This window comes from Tachysurus fulvidraco, chromosome 18 (assembly GCF_022655615.1).
Source record: "Tachysurus fulvidraco isolate hzauxx_2018 chromosome 18, HZAU_PFXX_2.0, whole genome shotgun sequence".
In the NCBI taxonomy this organism is placed as follows: domain Eukaryota; kingdom Metazoa; phylum Chordata; class Actinopteri; order Siluriformes; family Bagridae; genus Tachysurus; species Tachysurus fulvidraco.
The window spans coordinates 20,329,605-20,351,031 of NC_062535.1; the positions used below are offsets into that span (position 1 = coordinate 20,329,605).

The following is a 21,427-nucleotide window of genomic DNA, read 5'->3' on the forward strand; positions in this document are numbered from 1 at the left end:
CGGGCCGGCAATACCACGACTGAGGTGCCCTTGATCAAGGCACCGAACCCCCCCAACTGCTCCTTGGGCGCCGCAGCATAAATGGCTGCCCACTGCTCAGGGTGTGTGTTCACGGTGTGTGTGTGTTCACTACTGTGTGTGTGTGTGTGTGTGTGTGTGTGTGTGTGTGTGTGTGTGTGTGTGTGTGTGTGTTCACTGCTGTGTGTGTACACTTTGGATGGGTTAAATGCAGAGAACGAATTCTGAGTATGGGTCACCGTACTTAGCCGTATGTCATGTGTCACGTCTCTGTGACATCAGTATGACTAATCCTAATGTAAAGTCAGGGATAACTCCATGTTCCTAATGTTAATAGCATGACGTAATAGCATGACCTAATGTTAATAGCATGACCTAATGTTAATAGCATTAACATGACCTCCATGTTCCTTATGTTAACAGTAGTTTTGTTACTCACTGTGGTCAGTGTACTGTACACTGATGGTGATTGGTTGTGATTTGCTCTTCATCTGTTTTTGGTCCAGATTCAGCACGGCCTCACACAGATACTTTGCTCCATCATCCTCACGGCTGGGTATAATAGTTAGGTACGCTGTTTTGTTGACACTCTTCTTCTCATTTTCCAAGTCTGGGAACAACGTTTCATGAAACTTTATGAAATTGTTTTGCTTTGGATCTGCTCTGCTCCAGTGGACACTGAGTTTATATCCAGGACCCACATTTTCAATCTGACAACACAGTTGTGCCTGATTTCTCTCTACCATCACATCAGGCACAGAGCTCAGTGTAACACTGTCTGGTGTCTCTGTAAACACACACACACACACACACACACACACACACACACACACACACACACACACACACACACACACACACACACACAGAGTAAATTTGGTTGTTTTGATTAAAAATCTAATCTTCCACTCAGAGTCTTCATGATGTTACAGGAATGACATCAGTAGTATATGATGGTACTCACTGTAAATGCTGATATTTACTGTAGCATTACATGAAGTTTTGCTCAGTAAGTAACACATGATTTGATCTTCCTCCCAATTTGTCAGACTGTCCACCTTGCACATCACAACACTCTCATTTCTTGTAAATCGCTGTAGTGATATACTCTCCACACCCAATAGGTAATTAGTTAAAGCTGTATTTCTGTTTGAGATGGAGCAGTTTACTTCAGCAGGGTTTCCGTACTCCACCAGCAGAGATGAAGGAGTGGCAACAAGCTGATAATCCGAACAATCTGTTCAGCACAATAACAACCAAAATGTGAGTTAAAAATGAGTTAAATTCCTGTTTAAAATTCAGCCTACTGTAAAAGAATCACGCCATTAAATTCAATCCTTAGTCAGTTTAATAATTCAGTGTTTTAAATACGATAATTAATAAATAAATATGATATTCAGAAAAATATGGCAATTGTTTTAGATTTAAACTTTCACTTTAAATAAATAAATAAATAAATAAATAAATAAATAAATAAATAATACAGTGATTGCTGGTCTTTGTTGCCTCCCTTTAACATAACTAATAAAAACACACATCTGGTGTAACACAGTTCAGTAACATATAGAAGAATACCAACATCATGTAAAGATGATTATCACTGAAATTTAAGACATTAAAATCCTCAAAGGATTTTTATTAATCATCATAATATGTTTCTTAATATATTTTAAGCTTTATTCTGTTTTACTTTGAGTGTCTAGAGGAGAACAGATATTAATAGATTGTTCACCAGCACTATTGCTGCTAATGCTGCTTCTCAGTGTATTAATGTCTATTTAAGACGTTTCAGTTCAGTGTGAATACTTTAATATTAGATTGTGAGATCAGGCGTTAAATCTGATTTACAGATACTCGTGTCTCTACTGCTTTCACCTCGATGTCCAGTTAGTAATTCAGGCTTCTGATTGTTTTCCACCACAATTATTTTATACTGATTATTTACTTAAATACAATCAACCTGCCTCAAGTGGAGGAGTTTAAGTATCTTGGGGTCCTGTTCATGAGTGAGGGAAGGATGGAGTGGGAGATCGACAGGCAGATTGGTGTATCTTCTGCAGTGATGCGGTCGATATACCGGTCTGTTGTGGTGAAGAAAGAGCTGAGCCGCAAGGCGAAGCTCTCTATTTACCAGTCGATCTACGTTCCTACCCTCACCTATGGCCATGAGCTTTCTTCCAGTGAAGAAAGGTAAGCGCCGCCTATTTCCGGTGACTATCAACTTGGATTAAATTAGTATGATGGCTATAAATAATATTATGCTTTGTGTGTGGGCTTAATAAAATCCCGAGAGTCTAAGCTTTCAAACACTATAACATTTAACCGTGTATTTAATACTTAAAACGAGCTGGTGGCATGCCTTGGACAGCACTGCGGTCACATATGTTGTTGTTTCTCGGCGGTCACATATGTTGTTGTTTCTGCCATTTGTATAACTTTTTGTTGTTTTCAACTATCAGTGTAGTTTTTATAATTTTTTATTTCACTTTAAACTAATGTCCTTTTAAGAGCAGCAACAGCTCTTTTAAGAGCCACCCATTAATTAAAATTAAGCGCATTTTTTCTTTGTCTCCTCACATTACATCATTATTTTTTAAACATATGACACGTATATCACAAAGAATGATAAGAATGACTGTAATATAATAAAGCTTGGGTTTTGTTAGACGCGCCATTCTTCACATTAGTGAATTAATACATAAAACCGCAAAGGCTTCCTCATGTTCCTGGATGGCGTGGTGGATAGCGACTCTGTTTAGCATGCAGAGATTTGGGGTTCGAATCCACCTTCGGATGTTTTTTTTTTCTAAAACTTTATAATAAAGGTTCATTAGTTGACATTAGTTACCAAATTACTTAACATGAACTAATAATGAACTGCACTTCTACAGCATTTATTCATTTTGTTCATGTTAATTTCAACATTTACTAATACATTATTAACACCGTGTTAACATTACTTAATATACTGTGAACTAACATGAACAAAGAATAAACTTTATTTTAACAAAGATTACTAAGTATAATAATTTATTACTCATGGTCAGTAAATGTTAGTTAATACATTACATTTGAACTAATGATCCTTATTGTAACGTGATTATAATTTTTCCCAGTAAAATCACTGATTGATGCTTTAGTTCAAGATCTTCATGGCGCTTGTTTCAGGAAAAGATAAATGGATTTTCAGGTGTGCTCTTTTGTTGCAGGTGAGAAACTAGTCTGCAAATATAACCATAGTAACTGTGCAGCCATACCCTAGCAACCATGTAGTGCACCTTACGAACCATATTGCAATATAAAGAAGCCATATCTCAGTTACACAACATAAAACACTCAGCACGATGAGGGGAACTGACGTCATGTGTAGCCCCGCCCCCAAAATAAGCGAAATAAAAAAATTTAGCACAACATGGACATGTCATATATCAAAACACTCAGCATGATGAAGAGAACTGACATCACGTGCAAGCACATTCACATTTTCTTTAGGAAATGTACCATTCTAGTTATTAGGGGTCAAGCCCCGAAGGGGCGTAGACACCTATTGTTATTGTCGGTTTTCTTATTATTATTATTATTAGGGGTCAAGCCCCGAAGGGGCGTAGACACCTATTGTTATTGTCGGTCTTCTTCTTCTTCTTCTTCTTCTTCTTCTCCTTCTAATTAGGGGTCAAGCCCCGAAGGGGCGTAGACACCTATTGTTATTGTCGGTTTTCTTATTAGGGGTCAAGCCCCGAAGGGGCGTAGACACCTATTGTTATTGTCGGTTTTCTTCTTCTTATTATTATTATTATTAGGGGTCAAGCCCCGATGGGGCGTAGACACCTATTGTTATTGTCGGTTTTCTTCTTATTATTATTATTATTATTAGGGGCCAAGCCCCGAAGGGGCGTAGACACCTATTGTTATTGTCGGTTTTCTTATTAGGGGTCAAGCCCCGAGGGGCGTAGACACCTATTGTTATTGTCGGTTTTCTTCTTCTTATTATTATTATTAGGGGTCAAGCCCCGATGGGGCGTAGACACCTATTGTTAGTGTCGGTTTTCTTATTAGGGGTCAAGTCCCGAAGGGGCGTAGACACCTATTGTTATTGTCGGTTTTCTTCTTCTTCTTATTATTATTATTAGGGGCCAAGCCCCGAAGGGGCGTAGACACCTATTGTTATTGTCGGTTTTCTTCTTCTTATTATTATTATTATTAGGGGTCAAGCCCCGAAGGGGCGTAGACACCTATTGTTATTGTCGGTTTTATTATTATGATTATTATTATTATTATTATTATTATTATTATTATTATTATTATTATTATTATTATTATTCCTCTTCTTCCATTGAAGTCAATGGCAGCCCATAGAACCGTATGTAGGAAAGTTATGTAATTTGGCACACATGTATAGGCCAGTCTTAGAAGTTACTATATTAGGGAGATCCTCTCGGACCACATCTCCAGGGCGCTGAACACATTCTGACTGGTAAACTACTCTTTAAATTTAAATCTCAATAGCCATCCTTCACCTCAGCACATTGACACAGAAAATGCACACATAGCTCACCCTATAGAAACTGTGTCTGTTCCCCGAGCAGTGAGATCCAAAAGTAAATACACGAGAAGTTCTCGAAATAATCTTACTGTAATTAGACCAGAAAAATGCCAAAGAAACAAACAAAATCAGTTCTTAAGGTTTGGACTTCTGAACATTAGATCTCTTGCACCCAAAGCACTTATTGTAAATGAAATGATCTTAGATAATAGCCTTACTGCACTCTGCCTCACCGAAACTTGGATTAAACCAAATGAATACATCAGTCTAAACGAGTCTACACCATCAGGATATATCTATAAGCACGAGCCTCGTCTGACTTGTCGTGGAGGTGGTGTCGCCACTATCCTTAGTGATTACCTCACTGTTACCCAGAGAACACAGCATAGATTTAGTTCTTTTGAAGTGCTCGTCCTTAATGTTACACTATCGCACATGCACACGAAGAAATCCCTGATGTCTCTTGCTCTAGCGACCGTGTACAGACCCCCAGGGCCCCAGACCCCCAGGGCCCTACACAGTTTTTCTTAGAGAATTCACAGATTTTCTCTCAGACCTATTGGTTAACTTTGACGAAGCATTCATTGTAGGAGACTTTAACATTCATGTTGACGACACAAACGACGCTTTAGGACTCACATTTATGGACTTACTAAACTCACTTGGGCTCAAACAAAACATCACTAGTGCAACTCATCGACGTAACCACACACTAGATTCAATAATATCACACAGAATAGAAGTCACTGATATAGCTATCATACCTCAAAGTGATGACATCACAGACCATTACCTCATAATGTACACACTACCTATAGAACAGACTAACTGTGTCTCACCACGTTATCGACTCGGTAGAACCATTATTCCGACCACCAAAGACAGATTCACAAATAACCTGCCTGATCTGTCTGGACTTCTTACTGTACCCTCAAACTCAAACGACCTAGATGCAATGACTAACAGCATAGACGCTATATTCACTAGCACATTAGACACTGTTGCCCCAGTCAGATTACAGAAGGTTAGAGATAAAACACTTGCACCATGGTATAATAGGCATACTCACACCCTCAAGAGGGAGACCCGTAACCTCGAACGGAAATGGAGAAAAACTAAATTAGAGGTTATTATAATTGTGTATAAGGACAGTATGTCCAGCTACAGACAGGCTCTAAAAGCTGCTAGGGCTGAGCACCTGAGCAAACTCATAGAAAATAACCAGAACAATCCCAGGTTTTTATTTAGCACAGTGGATAGTTTAACAAAAAATCTGAAATCTGAACACACTATTCCATCACATTTCAGTAGTGAGGACTTTATGAGATTCTTCACTGATAAAATCGAAAGTATCAGGAATAAAATAGGTGACGCTCAACATATGAGAGCAACCAGTGACACAATCTCACCTAAGGCTTTACACAGCTTTACAAGTACAGGACAGGAAGAGTTAGATAAACTTATTACTACAGCTAAATCAACAACATGTTCACTAGACCCCATCCCAACTAAACTACTGAAAGAAGTGTTACATAAAGCTGGTGAGCCTCTTCTTAATATCATTAACTCCTCGTTATCTTTAGGTTACATCCCGAAGTCTTTTAAGTTGGCAGTTATTAGGCCACTCATCAAAAAACCTAACTTAGACCCTATTGAACTATCAAATTACAGACCCATCTCACACCTTCCGTTTATGTCTAAAATACTTGAAAAGGTTGTGTCTGTTCAACTGAGCTCCTTCTTACAGGAGAGCAACATCCTTGAAGAGTTTCAGTCAGGTTTCAGGCCCCATCATAGCACAGAAACTGCACTTGTTAAAGTTACAAACGACTTGTTCTTAGCTTCGGACCAAGACTGTATGTCACTATTAGTTCTACTTGACCTTAGTGCTGCATTCGACACTATAGATCACAACATTCTTCTAGATCGTTTACAATATTACACAGGTATTCATGGTCAGGCTTTAAGCTGGTTTAGATCCTACCTGTCTGACCGATACCATTTTGTAGAATTAAATGGTGAATCCTCCAGTTTACTACCAGTTAATTATGGGGTCCCTCAAGGATCAGTTCTAGGACCTCTGCTTTTCTCTATATACATGCTTTCATTAGGGAACATTATTAGAAGACATGGGATTAGTTTCCATTGTTATGCTGATGACACACAGTTATATATCTCATCAAAACCAGATGAAATAGCCACAGTGTCCAAATTAACTCAGTGCCTTAGAGAGATAAAAGACTGGATGAGCTGCAACTTTCTATTGTTAAACTCCGATAAGACAAAAATACTACTCATAGGTCCAAAAACCAGTGCACATAAACTCTCACAACTTAACTCCCATATAGAGGGATGTACTGTTACAAGTAGCTCGACAGTGAAAGACATCGGTGTTATATTAGACAGTAACTTGTCTTTTAAAAATCATAGCGCTCATATTACCAAAACAGCCTTCTTCCACCTTAGAAACATTGCCAAGCTGAGAAACATCCTGTCTGTATCTGATGCTGAGAAGCTAGTTCATGCGTTCATGACCTCTAGACTGGACTATTGTAATGCATTACTAGGTGGTTGTCCTGCATTTTTAATAAATAGGTTACAGTAAGTCCAAAATGCAGCTGCCAGAGTTCTCACTAGGACAAGAAAGTATGACCATATAACCCCAATTTTAACATCTCTACACTGGCTACCTGTTAGGTATAGAATTGACTACAAACTGCTGCTACTTACGTACAAGGCTCTTAATGGTTTAGCTCCCATGTATCTAACTAGTCTTCTAACACGTTACAATCCTTCACTCTCTCTGAGATCACAAAACTCAGGACTTCTGCTAGTTCCCAGAATATCTAAGTCTACTAAAGGTGGTAGAGCGTTTTCTTATTTAGCTCCCAAACTTTGGAATAGTCTTCCTGATAGTGTTCGGGGCTCAGACACACTTTCCCAGTTTAAATGTAGATTAAAAACTCATCTCTTTAGTCAGGCGTACACATAATACATCCCATAATATCATGCACCAGTACATCAGACCAGCACATTTTTATGAACAGCAGATATGTTAATCCCTTTCCACTGCTTCTCTCTTTGTACCCATCCCGAGGCATCCAGACACTGTACCAGCTCCCGACGTCCTCTGTGGGACGAAGCCTTTGAACGTCCACTGAGCCGAGGCCGACTCTAAGAATCCTGAGACATCTCCAGTTAGACTCTGTGGTACTCAGGAGATCAGAAGTCCTTGAACCTTACACCAATACAACATTTAACTGACTGTATATTACAATCACACCCCCAGTGTCACCCATATGAGGATGGGCTCCCCCTTGAGTCCGGTTCCTCTCAAGGTTTCTTCCTTTACCAATTTAAGGCAGTTTTTCCTTGCCACTGCTGCCTGAGTCACCTCAGACTTGCTCATAGGGGAATAAATACATACACACTGTGAACTATATACATCTAATAATAATCTAGAATTTTTATTCTGTTAATTCTTATTTCTTTTATTCTTCTGCTCTGTGTTTATGTTCTGTAAAGCTGCTTTGAGACAATGTCTATTGTAAAAAGCGCTATACAAATAAACTTGAATTGAATTGAATTGAACTATAGCAACCTTGGTGTGTCTAGCTCAAACCCTTTAGCGCCACCAACAGTCCAAACATCAAATTATGTTCATGTTCATAACTGCTGACTCGTAAGGCCTAGAGACACAGTTCTTGCATATTTTGGATCCTTTGCTCATGCCGAATCGAATGTACCACATGACATCATTTCTGTCATGAATACCTTTCAGCCATTTTGAATTTTCCGTAATACCTACTTTGTCAAACTCCTCCTAGACCGTTTGTCCGATTTGCATGTCCTTTGGTATCTATCATCTAGAGACACCCGAGACAAAAAGTTATCAAAAGCTTTTTGACAGACCAATGCCTTCTTGTATACCGTGGCAACATACATGGTGGCGAGCACGCCAAAACAGACGTGAGGTTGTATCTTCACAAAACTTATGCGTGTCGACACAAAACTTGGTATATGTCATTATTGTCATGACTTGAGGAGTCATGCAACGTTTCGTGACAGCGCCACCTAGTGGCCACGAGATTTTAAAAACAGCTATTTTTGCTTATAACTACTGCAAACGTGAGTCTAAAATCATGAAGGGAGTGTTGTTAGACTCTTTGAGGCATGCCGACTCAAACGATACCAAACGGTTTTCGGACGGCCATTTTGTGTGGTGGCGAGCACGCCAAAACAGACCTGAGGCTGTATGTTCGCAAAACTTATGCGTGTCGTCATGAAACTTGGTATATGTCATTATAGTCATGACCTGAGGGTGCATGCAACGTTTCGTGACAACGCCAAATAGTGGTCACAAGATTTTAAAAACAGCTATTTTTGCTTATAACTACTGCAACCTTTAGTCTAAAATCATGAAGGAGGTGTTGTTAGACTCCTTGAGGCATGCTGAGTTAAACGATACCAAACCGTCGCAACATACATGGCGGCAAGCACGCCAAAACAGACGTGAGGCTGTATGTTCGCAATACTTATGCGTGTCGTCATGAAACTTGGTATGTGTCATTATAGTCATGACCTGAGGGTGCATGCAACGTTTTGTGACAGCGCCACCTAGTGGCGACGAGATTTTAAAAACAATGCCATATCGCTACGAAACTTGGTATGGTTCATCAGCGACATGTTCTGAGTGCATCTGATCGGCTTGACCCCAGAATGGCTCCTTGCAGCTATATTTATTATTATTATTATTATTATTATTATTATTATTATTATTATTATTATTATTATTATTATTATTATTATTCCTCTTCTTCCATTGAAGTCAATGGCAGCCCATAGAACCGTATGTAGGAAAGTTATGTAATTTGGCACACATGTAGAGGCCAGTCTTACAAGTTATTCTAGCATCTTTGGTGTGTCTAGCTCAAACCCTTTAGCGCCACCAACAGTCCAAACATCCAATTATGTTCATGTTCATAACTGCTGACTCGTAAGGCCTAGAGACACAGTTCTTGCATATTTTGGATACTTTGCTCATGCCGAATCGAATGCACCACATGACATCATTTCTGTCATGAATATCTTTCCGCCATTTTGAATTTTCCGTAATACTTGCTTTGTCAAACTCCTCCTAGACCGTTTGTCCGATTTGCATGTCCTTTGGTATCTAGCATCTAGAGACACCCGAGACAAAAGTTATCAAAGTTTTTTTGATAGACCAATGCCTTCTTGTATACCCTGGCAACATACATGGTGGTGAGCACGCTAAAACGGACGTGAGGACGTATCTTCGCAAAACTTATGTGTGTCGACTCGAAACTTGCTATATGTCATTATAGTCATGACCTGAGGGTGCAAGCAACGTTTCGTGACAGCGCCACCTAGTGGCCACGAGATTTGAAAAATAGCTATTTTCACTTATAACTACTGCAAACTTGAGTCTAAAATCATGAAGGGAGTGTTGTTAGACTACTTGAGGCATACTGAGTCATAGGATACGAAACGGTTTTCGGACGGCCTTTTTGTGTGGTGGCGAGCACGCCAAAACAGACGTGAGGCTGTATCTTCGCAAAACGTATGCGTGTTGACACGAAACTTGGTGTATGTCATTATAGTCATGACCTGAGGGTGCATGCAACGTTTTGTGACAACGCCAAATAGTGGTCACAAGATTTTAAAAACAGCTATTTTCGCTTATAACTACTGCAACCTTTAGTCTAAAATCATGAAGGAGGTGTTGTTAGACTCCTTGAGGCATGCTGAGTCAAACGATACCAAACCGTCGCAACATACATGGCGGCGAGCATGCCAAAACAGACGTGAGGCTGTATGTTCACAAAACTTATGCGTGTCGACATGAAACTTGGTAAATGTCATTATAGTCATGACCTAAGGGTGCATGCAACGTTTCGTGACAGCGCCACCTAGTGGCCACGAGATTTTATAAACAATGCAATATCTCTACGAAACTTGGTATGGTTCATCAGCGACATGTTCTGAGCGCATCTGATCGGCTTGACCCCGGAATGGCTGCTTGCAGCTATAGTTATTATTATTATTATATGTAAATAACAGTGTTGATCAGAGAAAGATACATAAAAAATTCATAAATAAAACAATTTCATAAATTCATAAATAAAACTTTTTTTTCCTATTAAACAGAAGATTGAGTAAACCTCAGTACTTATAAACTGAATAAATATAAATAGTACCATTAGTACTAGCTGTAACTCCTCTCTCCTTTCAGACTTTATGGTATTATTAAATGGTAAAGTTGGACACCAAAATTTTATACATGATATAATGATGTCAGTCTTGAATCAGATCGGTTCATGTGTGTGTATTCTCTACAAACAGTCGACGTCATTAATAAACTAAAATTCACAAAGACCAAATCAATAAATGTTATTTTTATTTAGTATTAAATGGATTGTTTGCATTAATATTTAGTTTGTGCTACAACTCTGGTAATAAGAATAGTGACATTTCACTGCTTTTGGTTGATGTTGTTTTTGTGGCTTTCAGCTGATTAACGTTATAGATAAACGTCTCCAGCTCTGACTGCACATAAACCCTGAGCATCATGCATGGCCGTAAATCCCCCAACCCCCAAATTATTATTTAAATAATATCGCACTCTCTATTGTGAAAAATATATGTATGTATGTATACCTAAATAATTGTGTAAGTAGAAAAGAAAACAAACACAAAAACTGCATTTAGGAACAGTTGAGTCCTCCCTCCCCTTCCTCACAGTGGTGTGACCCTCCCCCCTCCCCTTCCTTACAGTGGTTTGACCCACAGTTCCCCCTCCCCTTCCTCACAGTGGTTTGACCCACAGTCCCCCCTCCCCTTCCTCACAGTGGTGTGACCCTCCCCCCTCCCCTTCCTTACAGTGGTTTGACCCACAGTTCCCCCTCCCCTTCCTCACAGTGGTTTGACCCACAGTCCCCCCGCCCCGTCCTCACAGTGGTTTGACCCACAGTCCCCCCACCCCATCCTCACAGTGGTTTTACCCACAGTTCCCCCCTCCCCTTCCTCACAGTGGTTTGACCCACAGTCCCCCCTCCCCTTCCTCACAGTGGTTTGACCCTCCCCCCCTCCCCTTCCTCACAGTGATTTGACCCACAGTCCCCCCTCCCCTTCCTCTTAGTGGTTTGACCCGACCCTCCCCTTCCTCACAGTGGTTTGACCCACAGTCCCCCCTCCCCTTCCTCACAGTGGTTTGACCCACAGTCCCCCCGCCCCTTCCTCACAGTGATTTGACCCACAGTTCCCCCTGCCCTTCCTCACAGTTGATTGGCTCTCAGTTCCCCCTCCCCTTCCTCACAGTGGTTTGACCCACAGTTCCCCCTCCCCTTCCTCACAGTGGTTTGACCCACAGTCCCCCTCCCCTTCCTCACAGTGGTTTGACCCACTGCCTCCTTCCCCAGTACATCTCACCTACTCTACACACACGACTCAGGTGTGCGGCTGCGGCTCAGTTAATGTTCACCTCCATTAAGTCGGGGATTTTATTCACTTTAAATAAAGAGATTCTCTTTAATGTAGTTGATGCAGATTCATTCATAAATTAGTTGCGGCAAAAATTACGTTAGCTTGTTTACAATAGCTAGTTAGCGTTAGCTTGTTTACAATAGCTAGTTAGCGTTAGCTTGTTTACAATAGCTAGTTAGCGTTAGCTTGTTTACAATAGCTAGTTTACGTTAGCTTGTTTACAATAGCTAGTTAGCGTTAGCTTGTTTACAATAGCTAGTTAGCGTTAGCTTGTTTACAATAGCTAGTTAACGTTAGCTTGTTTACAATAGCTAGTTAGCGTTAGCTTGTTTACAATAGCTAGTTAGCGTTAGCTTGTTTACAATAGCTAGTTAGCGTTAGCTTGTTTACAATAGCTAGTTAACGTTAGCTTGTTTACAATAGCTAGTTAACGTTAGCTTGTTTACAATAGCTAGTTAATGTTAGCGTGTTTTCAATAGCTAGTTAACGTTAGCTTGTTTACAATAGCTAGTTAGCGTTAGCTTGTTTACAATAGCTAGTTAGCGTTAGCTTGTTTACAATAGCTAGTTAGCGTTAGCTTGTTTACAATAGCTAGTTACATAGTGCACTGTAACTAACACACCAAAGCCGTTGTGTTTATACATAGAGCAGTTAGTGTAAAGTGTAAAGTGATTATTTAATAAGTGATTTTGTTACAAAACATTATTTATTTTATATATTTTTCACAACAATAGTCATGTTTATATTTTATTGTATGTTAATAGTTTAACTGTAAACAACACAAACAATGCAATAAATAGTTTTGAAGAAAAATCTGCTGTCATTGAACCTGAGAACAACTTTATACCATAACCATAATGACACATAAAGTCTCCATGTTACAGTAATAATGATAAGAGCAGTTTGTCACTGTGGGGACATAAAGTGTCTTTATAAGTACAATTATTACACTTATTGTCCCCCCTACTGTTACATGACATTTAAACCCATGGCATCATGTATATTAATTATTACAGTAATCTCTTTAAAAACTCAAACGACCTCCAGTTTATTGACTACTTACACTGACACTTTTTAAACACTTTCACCATATTCATAGCATCAGAAGGGCATTTTATATTTAAATCATGACATTGTGTAAACATGCAGAAGCAACCAAGTGACTAGCTTTGTTCACTCACTCGCCTGTGTAACTTCTGTACATGTGGAGGATTAAATCACTGAGTGTTTAGTGGTTTCATGCACAACAATGTTAAACACAGTAATATGCTGTTTTTCTTGCTAATAGATCAGACAACATACATTACTGTGTATATACTCTCATACTGTGGGGGGAAAGTCGTGGCCTAATGGTTAGAGAGACTGACTCCTAACCCTAAGGTTGTGGGTTCCAGTCTCGGGCCGGCAATACCACGACTGAGGTGTATTTGAGCAAGGCACCGAACCCCAAACTGCTCCCCGGGCGCCGCAGCATAAATGGCTGCCCACTGCTCAGGGTGTGTGTTCACGGTGTGTGTTCACGGTGTGTGTGTGCTCACTGCTGTGTGTGTGCTCACTGCTGTGTGTGTGCTCACTGCTGTGTGTGTGTTCACTGCTGTGTGTGTGTTCACTGCTGTGTGTGTGTTCACTGCTGTGTGTGTGTGTATGTGTGTGTATGTGTGCGCGTGTGTGTGTGTGTGTGCACTTTGGATGGGTTAAATGCAGAGAACGAATTCTGAGTATGGGTCACCGTACTTAGCTGTATGTCACGTCACGTCACTGTGACATCAGTATTAGTCCTAATGTAAAGTCAGGGATAACTCCATGTTCCTAATGTTAATAGCATGACCTAATGTTAATAGCATGACCTAATGTTAATAGCATGACCTATTCCTAATGTTAATAGCATTAACATGACCTCCATGTTCCTAATGTTAACAGTAGTTTTGTTACTCACTGTGGTCAGTGTACTGTACACTGATGGTGATTGGTTGTGATTTGCTCTTGATCTGTATTTGGTCCAGATTCAGCACGGCCTCACACAGATACTTTGCTCCATCATCCTCACGGCTGGGTATAATAGTTAGGTACGCTGTTATGTTGACACTCTTCTTCTCATTTTTCAAGTCTGGGAACAACGTTTCATGAAACTTTATGAAATTGTTTTGCTTTGGATCTGCTCTGCTCCAGTGGACACTGAGTTTATATCCAGGACCCACATTTTCAATCTGACAACACAGTTGTGTCTGATTTCTCTCTACCATCACATCAGGCACAGAGCTCAGTGTAACCCTGTCCGGTGTCTCTGTAAACACACACACACACACACACACACACACACACACACACACACACACACACACACACACACACACACACACACACACACACAGAGTAAATGTGCTTGTTTTGATTAATAATCTAATCTTCCACTCAGAGTCTTCATGATGTTACAGGAATGACATCAGTAGTATATGATGGTACTCACTGTAAATGCTGATATTTACTGTAGCATTACATGAAGTTTTGCTCAGTAAGTAACACATGATTTGATCTTCCTCCCAATTTGTCAGACTGTCCACCTTCCACATCACAAAGTTCTCATTAATTGTAAATCGCTGTAGTGATATACCCTCCACACCCAGTAGGTAATTAGTTAAGGTTTTATTTCTCTTTGAGATGGAGCAGTTTACTTCAGCAGGGTTTCCGTACTCCACCAGCAGAGATGAAGGAGTGGCAACAAGCTGATAATCTGAACAATCTGTTCAGCACAATAACAACCAAAATGTGAGTTAAAAATTAGTTAAATTCTTGTTTAAAATTCAGCCTAAAATAATCACTCCATTAAATTCAATCCTTAGTCAGTTTAATAATTCAGTGTTTTAAATACGATAATTAAAAAATAAATATGATATTCAGAAAAATATGGCAATTGTTTTAGATTTAAACTTTCACTTTAAATAAATAAATAAACAAATAAATAAATAATACAGTGATTGCTGGTTTTTGTTCAGTAACATATAGAAGAATACCAACATCATGTAAAGATGATTATCACTGAAATTTAAGACATTAAAATCCTCAAAGGATTTTTATTAATCATCATAATATGTTTCTTAATATATTTTAAGCTTTATTCTGTTTTACTTTGAGTGTCTAGAGGAGAACAGATATTAATAGATTGTTCACCAGCACTATTGCTGCTAATGCTGCTTCTCAGTGTATTAATGTCTATTTAAGACGTTTCAGTTCAGTGTGAATACTTTAATATTAGATTGTGAGATCAGGCGTTAAATCTGATTTACAGATACTCGTGTCTCTACTGCTTTCACCTCGATGTCCAGTTAGTAATTCAGGCTTCTGATTGTTTTCCACCACAATTATTTTATACTGATTATTTACTTAAATACAATCAACCTTTCAGGCTAAAACACATTCCCCATTTATTATATATGTAAAAATTATTATTATTATTATTATTATTATTATTATTATTATTATTATTATTATTATTATTATTATTATTATTATTATTATATGTAAGTAACAGTGTTTATTAGAGAAAGATACATAAAAAATCCATTACAAATAAAACAAAATTTTTCCTACTAAACAGAAGATTGAGTAAACCTCAGTACTAATAAACTGAATAAATATAAATAGTACCATTAGTACTAACTGTAACTCTTCTCTCCTTTCAGACTCTAGAATAAAATAAATCTTTATTAGAATTCTTACTGTAAATAAATATCAGTAAGCAGCAGCTAAAACGGGTTAAAATTTTGTTGTCTGAGGAACTTTATTGTTGAAGCACATAGTTCTCGCTCCACCCTTCCTTCCTGTGATATGTTCTGAATTGCTGGCTGTAGAAGGTTTTCCTGTTGTCCTGACCTCAGAAGCTGCACCATGTTACAGTCAAACCTCTGTGCGACTCAACTGACTGACTGGTGAACTGGTGGATGATAGAGAGATGAGGATCGACTGAGTCACTGATATGTAGCCGACCTCCAGGAGAAGTAACATTTCTCCACTGTGTTCTCCTGTTTCTCACCATTTTCCTCAGTCTTTTACTCTATTCATGTTGTGACCCTGAAATCCTGGACATCTGTTGTGTAAATCTAAGATACTTCACTTGTCACTTAACTCTAATAATGTACAGATCATTTATTGTTAATAAAATTAAACACACACACACACACACAGTCATGCTCACCTGCTGCGTATGTATATCTCCCAAACAGACCCAAACACAGTACGGTGAGTAAAGAAGAGAAAACACACACTGCCATCTCAAAGCACAAGGAAAACCTCCAGTGAAGTGACCACATGAAGTGAACGTTAGAAAGAGCTCTAAATGACCACTCCCTCCTACTCCCCAAGGTCCCCCCCTTGGTGTGTGTGTGTGTGTGTGTGTGTGTGTGTAAGAGAGTGTATGTTGCAGCCAAATGCTGTACATCAAGTAAAAACAAACAAAACAAGAACAATGCAAAAGTAAAAACACAATCCAAAAAAACACAACCCTCAAACAGAGTTAAAACATACAGAGTAAAAGTGGGTTTTTAGAGCAGATTTAAACAATGAGACAGTGGTAGCAGATCTTAAATGAAGAGGGAGATTGTTCCACAACTTTGGAGCTGCCGTAGCAAAAGCCCGATCGCCCTAAGTTTTAAAATGTGCACGAGGTACCGAGAGAAGGAATTGATTAGAGGACCGAAGAGATCTAGGGGTAGGGTACGGAGTGAGGAGGTCACTAATATACTGGGGAGCACAACCATGTAAAGCTTTAAAAACATAAAGTAAAATCTTAAAATCAATACGGAACTTAACCAGGAGCCAGTGTAATGAGGCAAGTACTGGGGTAATGTGCTCACGTTTTCTGGTGCCAGTCAGTAATCTCGCTGCCGCATTTTGTACCAGTTGTAGACGGTCGAGAGATGATTTAGGCAAGCCAAAATAAAGAGAGTTTCAGTAATCCAATCTCGAGGTTGTAAAAGCATGAATTACAGTTTGTAGGTCCTTCATAGAAAGCATCTTCTTGATTTTAGCAATTGATCTTAGTTGAAAAAAGCTGCTTTTCACAACAGTGCTAATCTGTTTATCAAAAGACAGCATAGGATCAAAAACAACACCAAGGTTTCTAATATGATTACGTACATATGCAGACAAAGGGCCAAGCTGCTTTATAAGACCAGAAGACACAGTTGTTGGACCAAAAACTATTATTTTGGTTTTGTCATTATTTAACTGTAAAAAATTCAGATCCAGTCAGCACTTAATGTCCTGAAGACAATCAAACAGAGTGGACATAGAGCAGTTATTGTTTTTAACAGGAAAATAGAATTGAGTATCATCAGCATAAAGATGATATGATAAATTGTGTTTCTGAAAAATATAACCAAGTGGAAGCATATACAATGAGAAAAGCAAAGGACCCAAGATAGAGCCCTGAGGAACACCATAGGAGATTTGAGCCCTAGATGAAAAACAATTTCCCAAATTCACAGAAAAAGATCTGTCCTTGAGATAGGAAGCAAACCAGTTCCGCACAGATCCCTGAAAACCAGCTACTTGATAAAGTCTTTGTAGAAGGATATCATGATCTATTGTGTCGAAAGCTGCACTTAGATCAAGCATAATTAAAATACAGAAAGAACCAGAGTCAAGTGACAATAAAATATCATTGGTAACCTTCAGTAGGGCAGTTTCAGTACTGTGAAATTCTCTAAACCCAGACTGAAATGTGTCAAAGATGTTAAAAGTACTTAGGTAAGAGGAGACCTGCAAATACACAACTTTTTCCAAGACTTTTGAGATGAAGGATAATTTTGGTATAGGTCTGTAATTATCCAGCGCATACTGATCAAGATAGGGCTTTTTTAACAATGGTTGGACTATAGCATGCTTAAAAGAAGATGGTACAATTCAACAACAGAACTCACAGCTGGAAAAACCTCTTCAAAAATGTGAGAAGGTGTGTGTAAGAGAGTGTATTTGTCAATCAATCAATCAAACTTTATTTATAGAGCACTTTAAAACAACCAAAGTTCTGTACAGAAGAATATATAGACATAAAATACTCAATACAACTCATACAAGACATAAAAACAAGAAAACAAACTAAGAACAAAATGATCAGGTGTTAAAGCCAAGGAAAAAAGGTGGGTTTTAAGAAGTGACTTAAAAGAAGACAATGTAGAGGCCTGTCTAATGGGCAGTGGCAGATCCTTCCACATTTTAGGAGCTATTACAGCAAAGGCACATCCCCTCTAAGCTTCTGTTTAGTTTTGGGCACATTCAGGAGCAGCTGATCAGCTGACCTGAGAGCAGCGGTGGCATCGATACAGACAGTTCTGATTAAAAACGGACGAGAACTGAACAGCAGTGGAAGGGTTAATGATGCGACAGGCCCGGGGAGCAGCACGAGATTCAACTGTATTGCAGGCAAGAGTTATCTCAAAGTACAGGCATATGATCAGAAAAAACTGCGTCATAGATCTCTAGGTTGAGAACAGGCAAACCATACGATAGTACAAGATCGAGTGTGTCTGCGCTCCTGTGTGGGACCACACACATGCTGCACAAGATTAAAAGAGTCAATGACGTAGCCATCTGCTTATCAGGACAATACACATGAACATTAAAGTCTCCAACAAGAAGGACAAGGTCGTATTTAGGCATAATTTGAGCCAGGAACACAGAAAAGTCATTTATTAAGTCCTTATTGTATTTGGGAGGCTGATAGACAACTGAGTGTGTGTGTGTGTGTGTGCAATGTGTGTGTAATAAAGTGTGAGTGTGTGTGTGTTTGTTTGTGTGTGTAAGAGAGTGTATGAGTCTGTGTGTAATAGAGTGTATGATTGTGTGTTTGTTTGTGTGTGTGTGTAAGAGTGTATGAGTTTGTGGAGAGTGTATGTGTGTGTATAAGAGAGTGTATGATTGTGTGTGTAAGTGTGTGTGTGTGTGTGTGTGTGTGTGTGTGTGTGTGTGTGTGTGTAAGTGAGTGTATGAGTGTGTGTGTTTGTGTGTGTAAGAGAGTGTATGATTGTGTGTTTGTTTGTATGTGTGTGTTTGTAAGAGAGTGTATGATTGTGTGTTTGTTTGTGTGAGTGTGTGTAAGACTGTATGAGTGTGTGTGTAAGACTGTATGAGTGTGTGTGTGTAAGAGTGTATGAGTGTGTTTGTGTGAGTGTGTGTAAGACTGTATGAGTGTGTGTGTAAGAGTGTATGAGTGTGTTTGTGTGAGTGTGTGTAAGACTGTATGAGTGTGTGTGTAAGAGTATATGAGTGTGTTTGTGTGTATGATTGTATGTATATTTGTAAGAGAGTGTATGATTGTGTGTGTTAAAGTAATTGTACTGACCAAGGACACTGAACTACCTTGTGTGTGTGTAAGAAAGTGTATGAGTGTGTGTGTGTGTGTGTGTTTGTGTGTGTGTGTAAGAGAGTGTATGAGTGTGTGTTTGTGTGTGTGTAAGAGTGTATGATTGTGTGTTTGTTTGTGTGTGTGTGTGTGTGTAAGAGTGTATGAGTGTGTGTTTGTTTGTGTGTGTGTGTGTGTGTAAGTGTATGAGTGTGTGTGTGTGTGTAAGAGAGTGTATGATTGTGTATGTGTAAGAGAGTGTATGTGTGTGTGTGGAGAGTGTGTGTGTGTGTGTGTGTGTGTGTGTGTGTGTAAGAGAGTGTATGATTGTGTGTGTAAGAGTGTGTGTGTGTGTGTGTGTAAGAGTGTATGAGTGTGTGTTTGTTTGTGTGTGTGTGTGTGTGTGTGTGTGTGTGTGTAAGAGAGTGTATGATTGTGTGTGTGTATAAGAGAGTGTATGTGTGTGTGTGGAGAGAGTGTGTGTGTGTGTGTGTGTGTGTGTGTGTGTGTGTGTGTGTGTGTGTGTGTGTGTGTAAGAGAGTGTATGATTGTGTGTGTAAGAGTGTGTGTGTGTGTGTGTGTGTGTGTGTGTGTGTGTGTGTGTGTAAGAGAGTGTATGAGTGTGTGTGTTTGTGTGTGTAAGAGAGTGTATGATTGTGTGTTTGTTTGTATGTGTGTGTTTGTAAGAGAGTGTATGATTGTGTTTTTGTGTGTGTGAGAGAGAGTGTATGTGTGTGTGTGTGTGTGTGTGTGTGTGTGTGTGTGTGTGTGTGTGTGTGTGTGTGTGTGTGTAAGAGAGTGTATGATTGTGTGTGTTAAAGTAATTGTACTGACCAAGGACACTGAACTACCTTCCACATCGCCCCTGTGACTGTGCCATCGAACTCCTGCTAGGAGCAACACCACCTAGAGGGAGAATATTTCCCCTCTCACAGCTGGAGTCAGCAGCCATGAATGAATATGAGCTGAGGAAGGGGTTCATCTGGCCCTCTGTATCCCCGGCGTCTTCAGGGTTTTTCTTCGTTAAGAAGAAGGATGGGGGCCTCTGGCCGTGCATCGACTACCGAGCTCTAAACAATGTCACAGTAAAGTTTCAGTACACCCTTCCACTCCTCCCATCAGCCCTGGAACAACTCCGACGTGCGGAATTTCACCAAACTAGACCTCCGCTGTGCCTATAATCTTATCCGCATCAGAGAAGGGGTTGAGTGGAAGACCGCCTTCTCGACCCAATCGGGCCATTACGAATACTTAGTCATGCCGTTCGGCCTTTCTAACAGTCCGTCGGTTTTCCAGTCCTTCATCAGTGACGTATTTCGTGACATGCTAGACTGCTGGGTGATCATCTACATCGACAACATCCTCATTTATTCTGAAAACCTAAAGGAGCACATCCGAAACGTGAGAACAGTGTTGCAACGACTGATGCAGCATTGTTTATATGCCAAGGCCGGAAAATGTGAGTTTCACCAGACCTCGACAGCCTTCCTGGGCTACATCATTTCGGCCGAGGGGGTCGCCATGGATGACGCAAAGGTGCAGGCGTTACTACAGTAGCCCCAGGCGCTAACCATTAAAGAGCTACAATGCTTTTTAGGATCAACTTCTACTTCTACTTCAACTTTCAACTTCTACCGCCGGTTCATCCGCGGATTCAGCACTATCGCTGCACCCCTCACCTCCATGACCAAGAAACCACCGGCGCACCTCACCTGGTCACCGGAAGCACACACCGCGTCCCGACACCTGAAAGACAGTTTCACCTCGGAGCGCGTGTGTGAGGTGGAGAGTGTGTGTGTGTGTGTGTGTGTGTGTGTGTGAGAGAGAGAGAGGGAGCATGTGTGTGTGTGAGAGGGAGCGCGTGTGTGTGTGTGTGTGTGAGAGGGAGCGCGTGTGTGTGTGAGAGAGGAATCAACTCCAGTGTTGACGTGACATAAAAAAAAAAGTGACGTGACATACGGCTAAGTACGGTGACCCATACTCAGAATTTGTTCTCTGCATTTAACCCATCCAAAGTGTACACA

The 21,427-nt window shown here is 39.9% G+C and overlaps 2 protein-coding genes across 10 annotated transcripts in view; one reads left to right on the forward strand and one right to left on the reverse strand.

The window, feature by feature from the left end:
* The window catches only part of LOC113637223, a 188,580-nt gene that overhangs the window by 61,051 nt on the left and 106,102 nt on the right, over nt 1–21,427 (reverse strand). For 8 of the 9 annotated variants that reach the window (XM_047802969.1, XM_047802963.1, XM_047802962.1 and 5 more), the window contains 4 exons: nt 14,532–14,804; nt 14,001–14,348; nt 983–1,255; nt 458–805 (listed from right to left, as the gene is read on the reverse strand). In XM_047802969.1, coding sequence (XP_047658925.1) covers nt 458–805; nt 983–1,255; nt 14,001–14,348; nt 14,532–14,804 — 1,242 coding nt within the window. The remainder of the gene's footprint in view (nt 1–457; nt 806–982; nt 1,256–14,000; nt 14,349–14,531; nt 14,805–21,427) is intronic. The other variant, XM_047802965.1, reaches the window with a different exon arrangement.
* LOC113637225 (hsp90 co-chaperone Cdc37-like) overlaps nt 1–21,427 on the forward strand; it is an 81,327-nt gene that overhangs the window by 15,453 nt on the left and 44,447 nt on the right. The gene's annotated exons all lie outside the window — the stretch shown is intronic.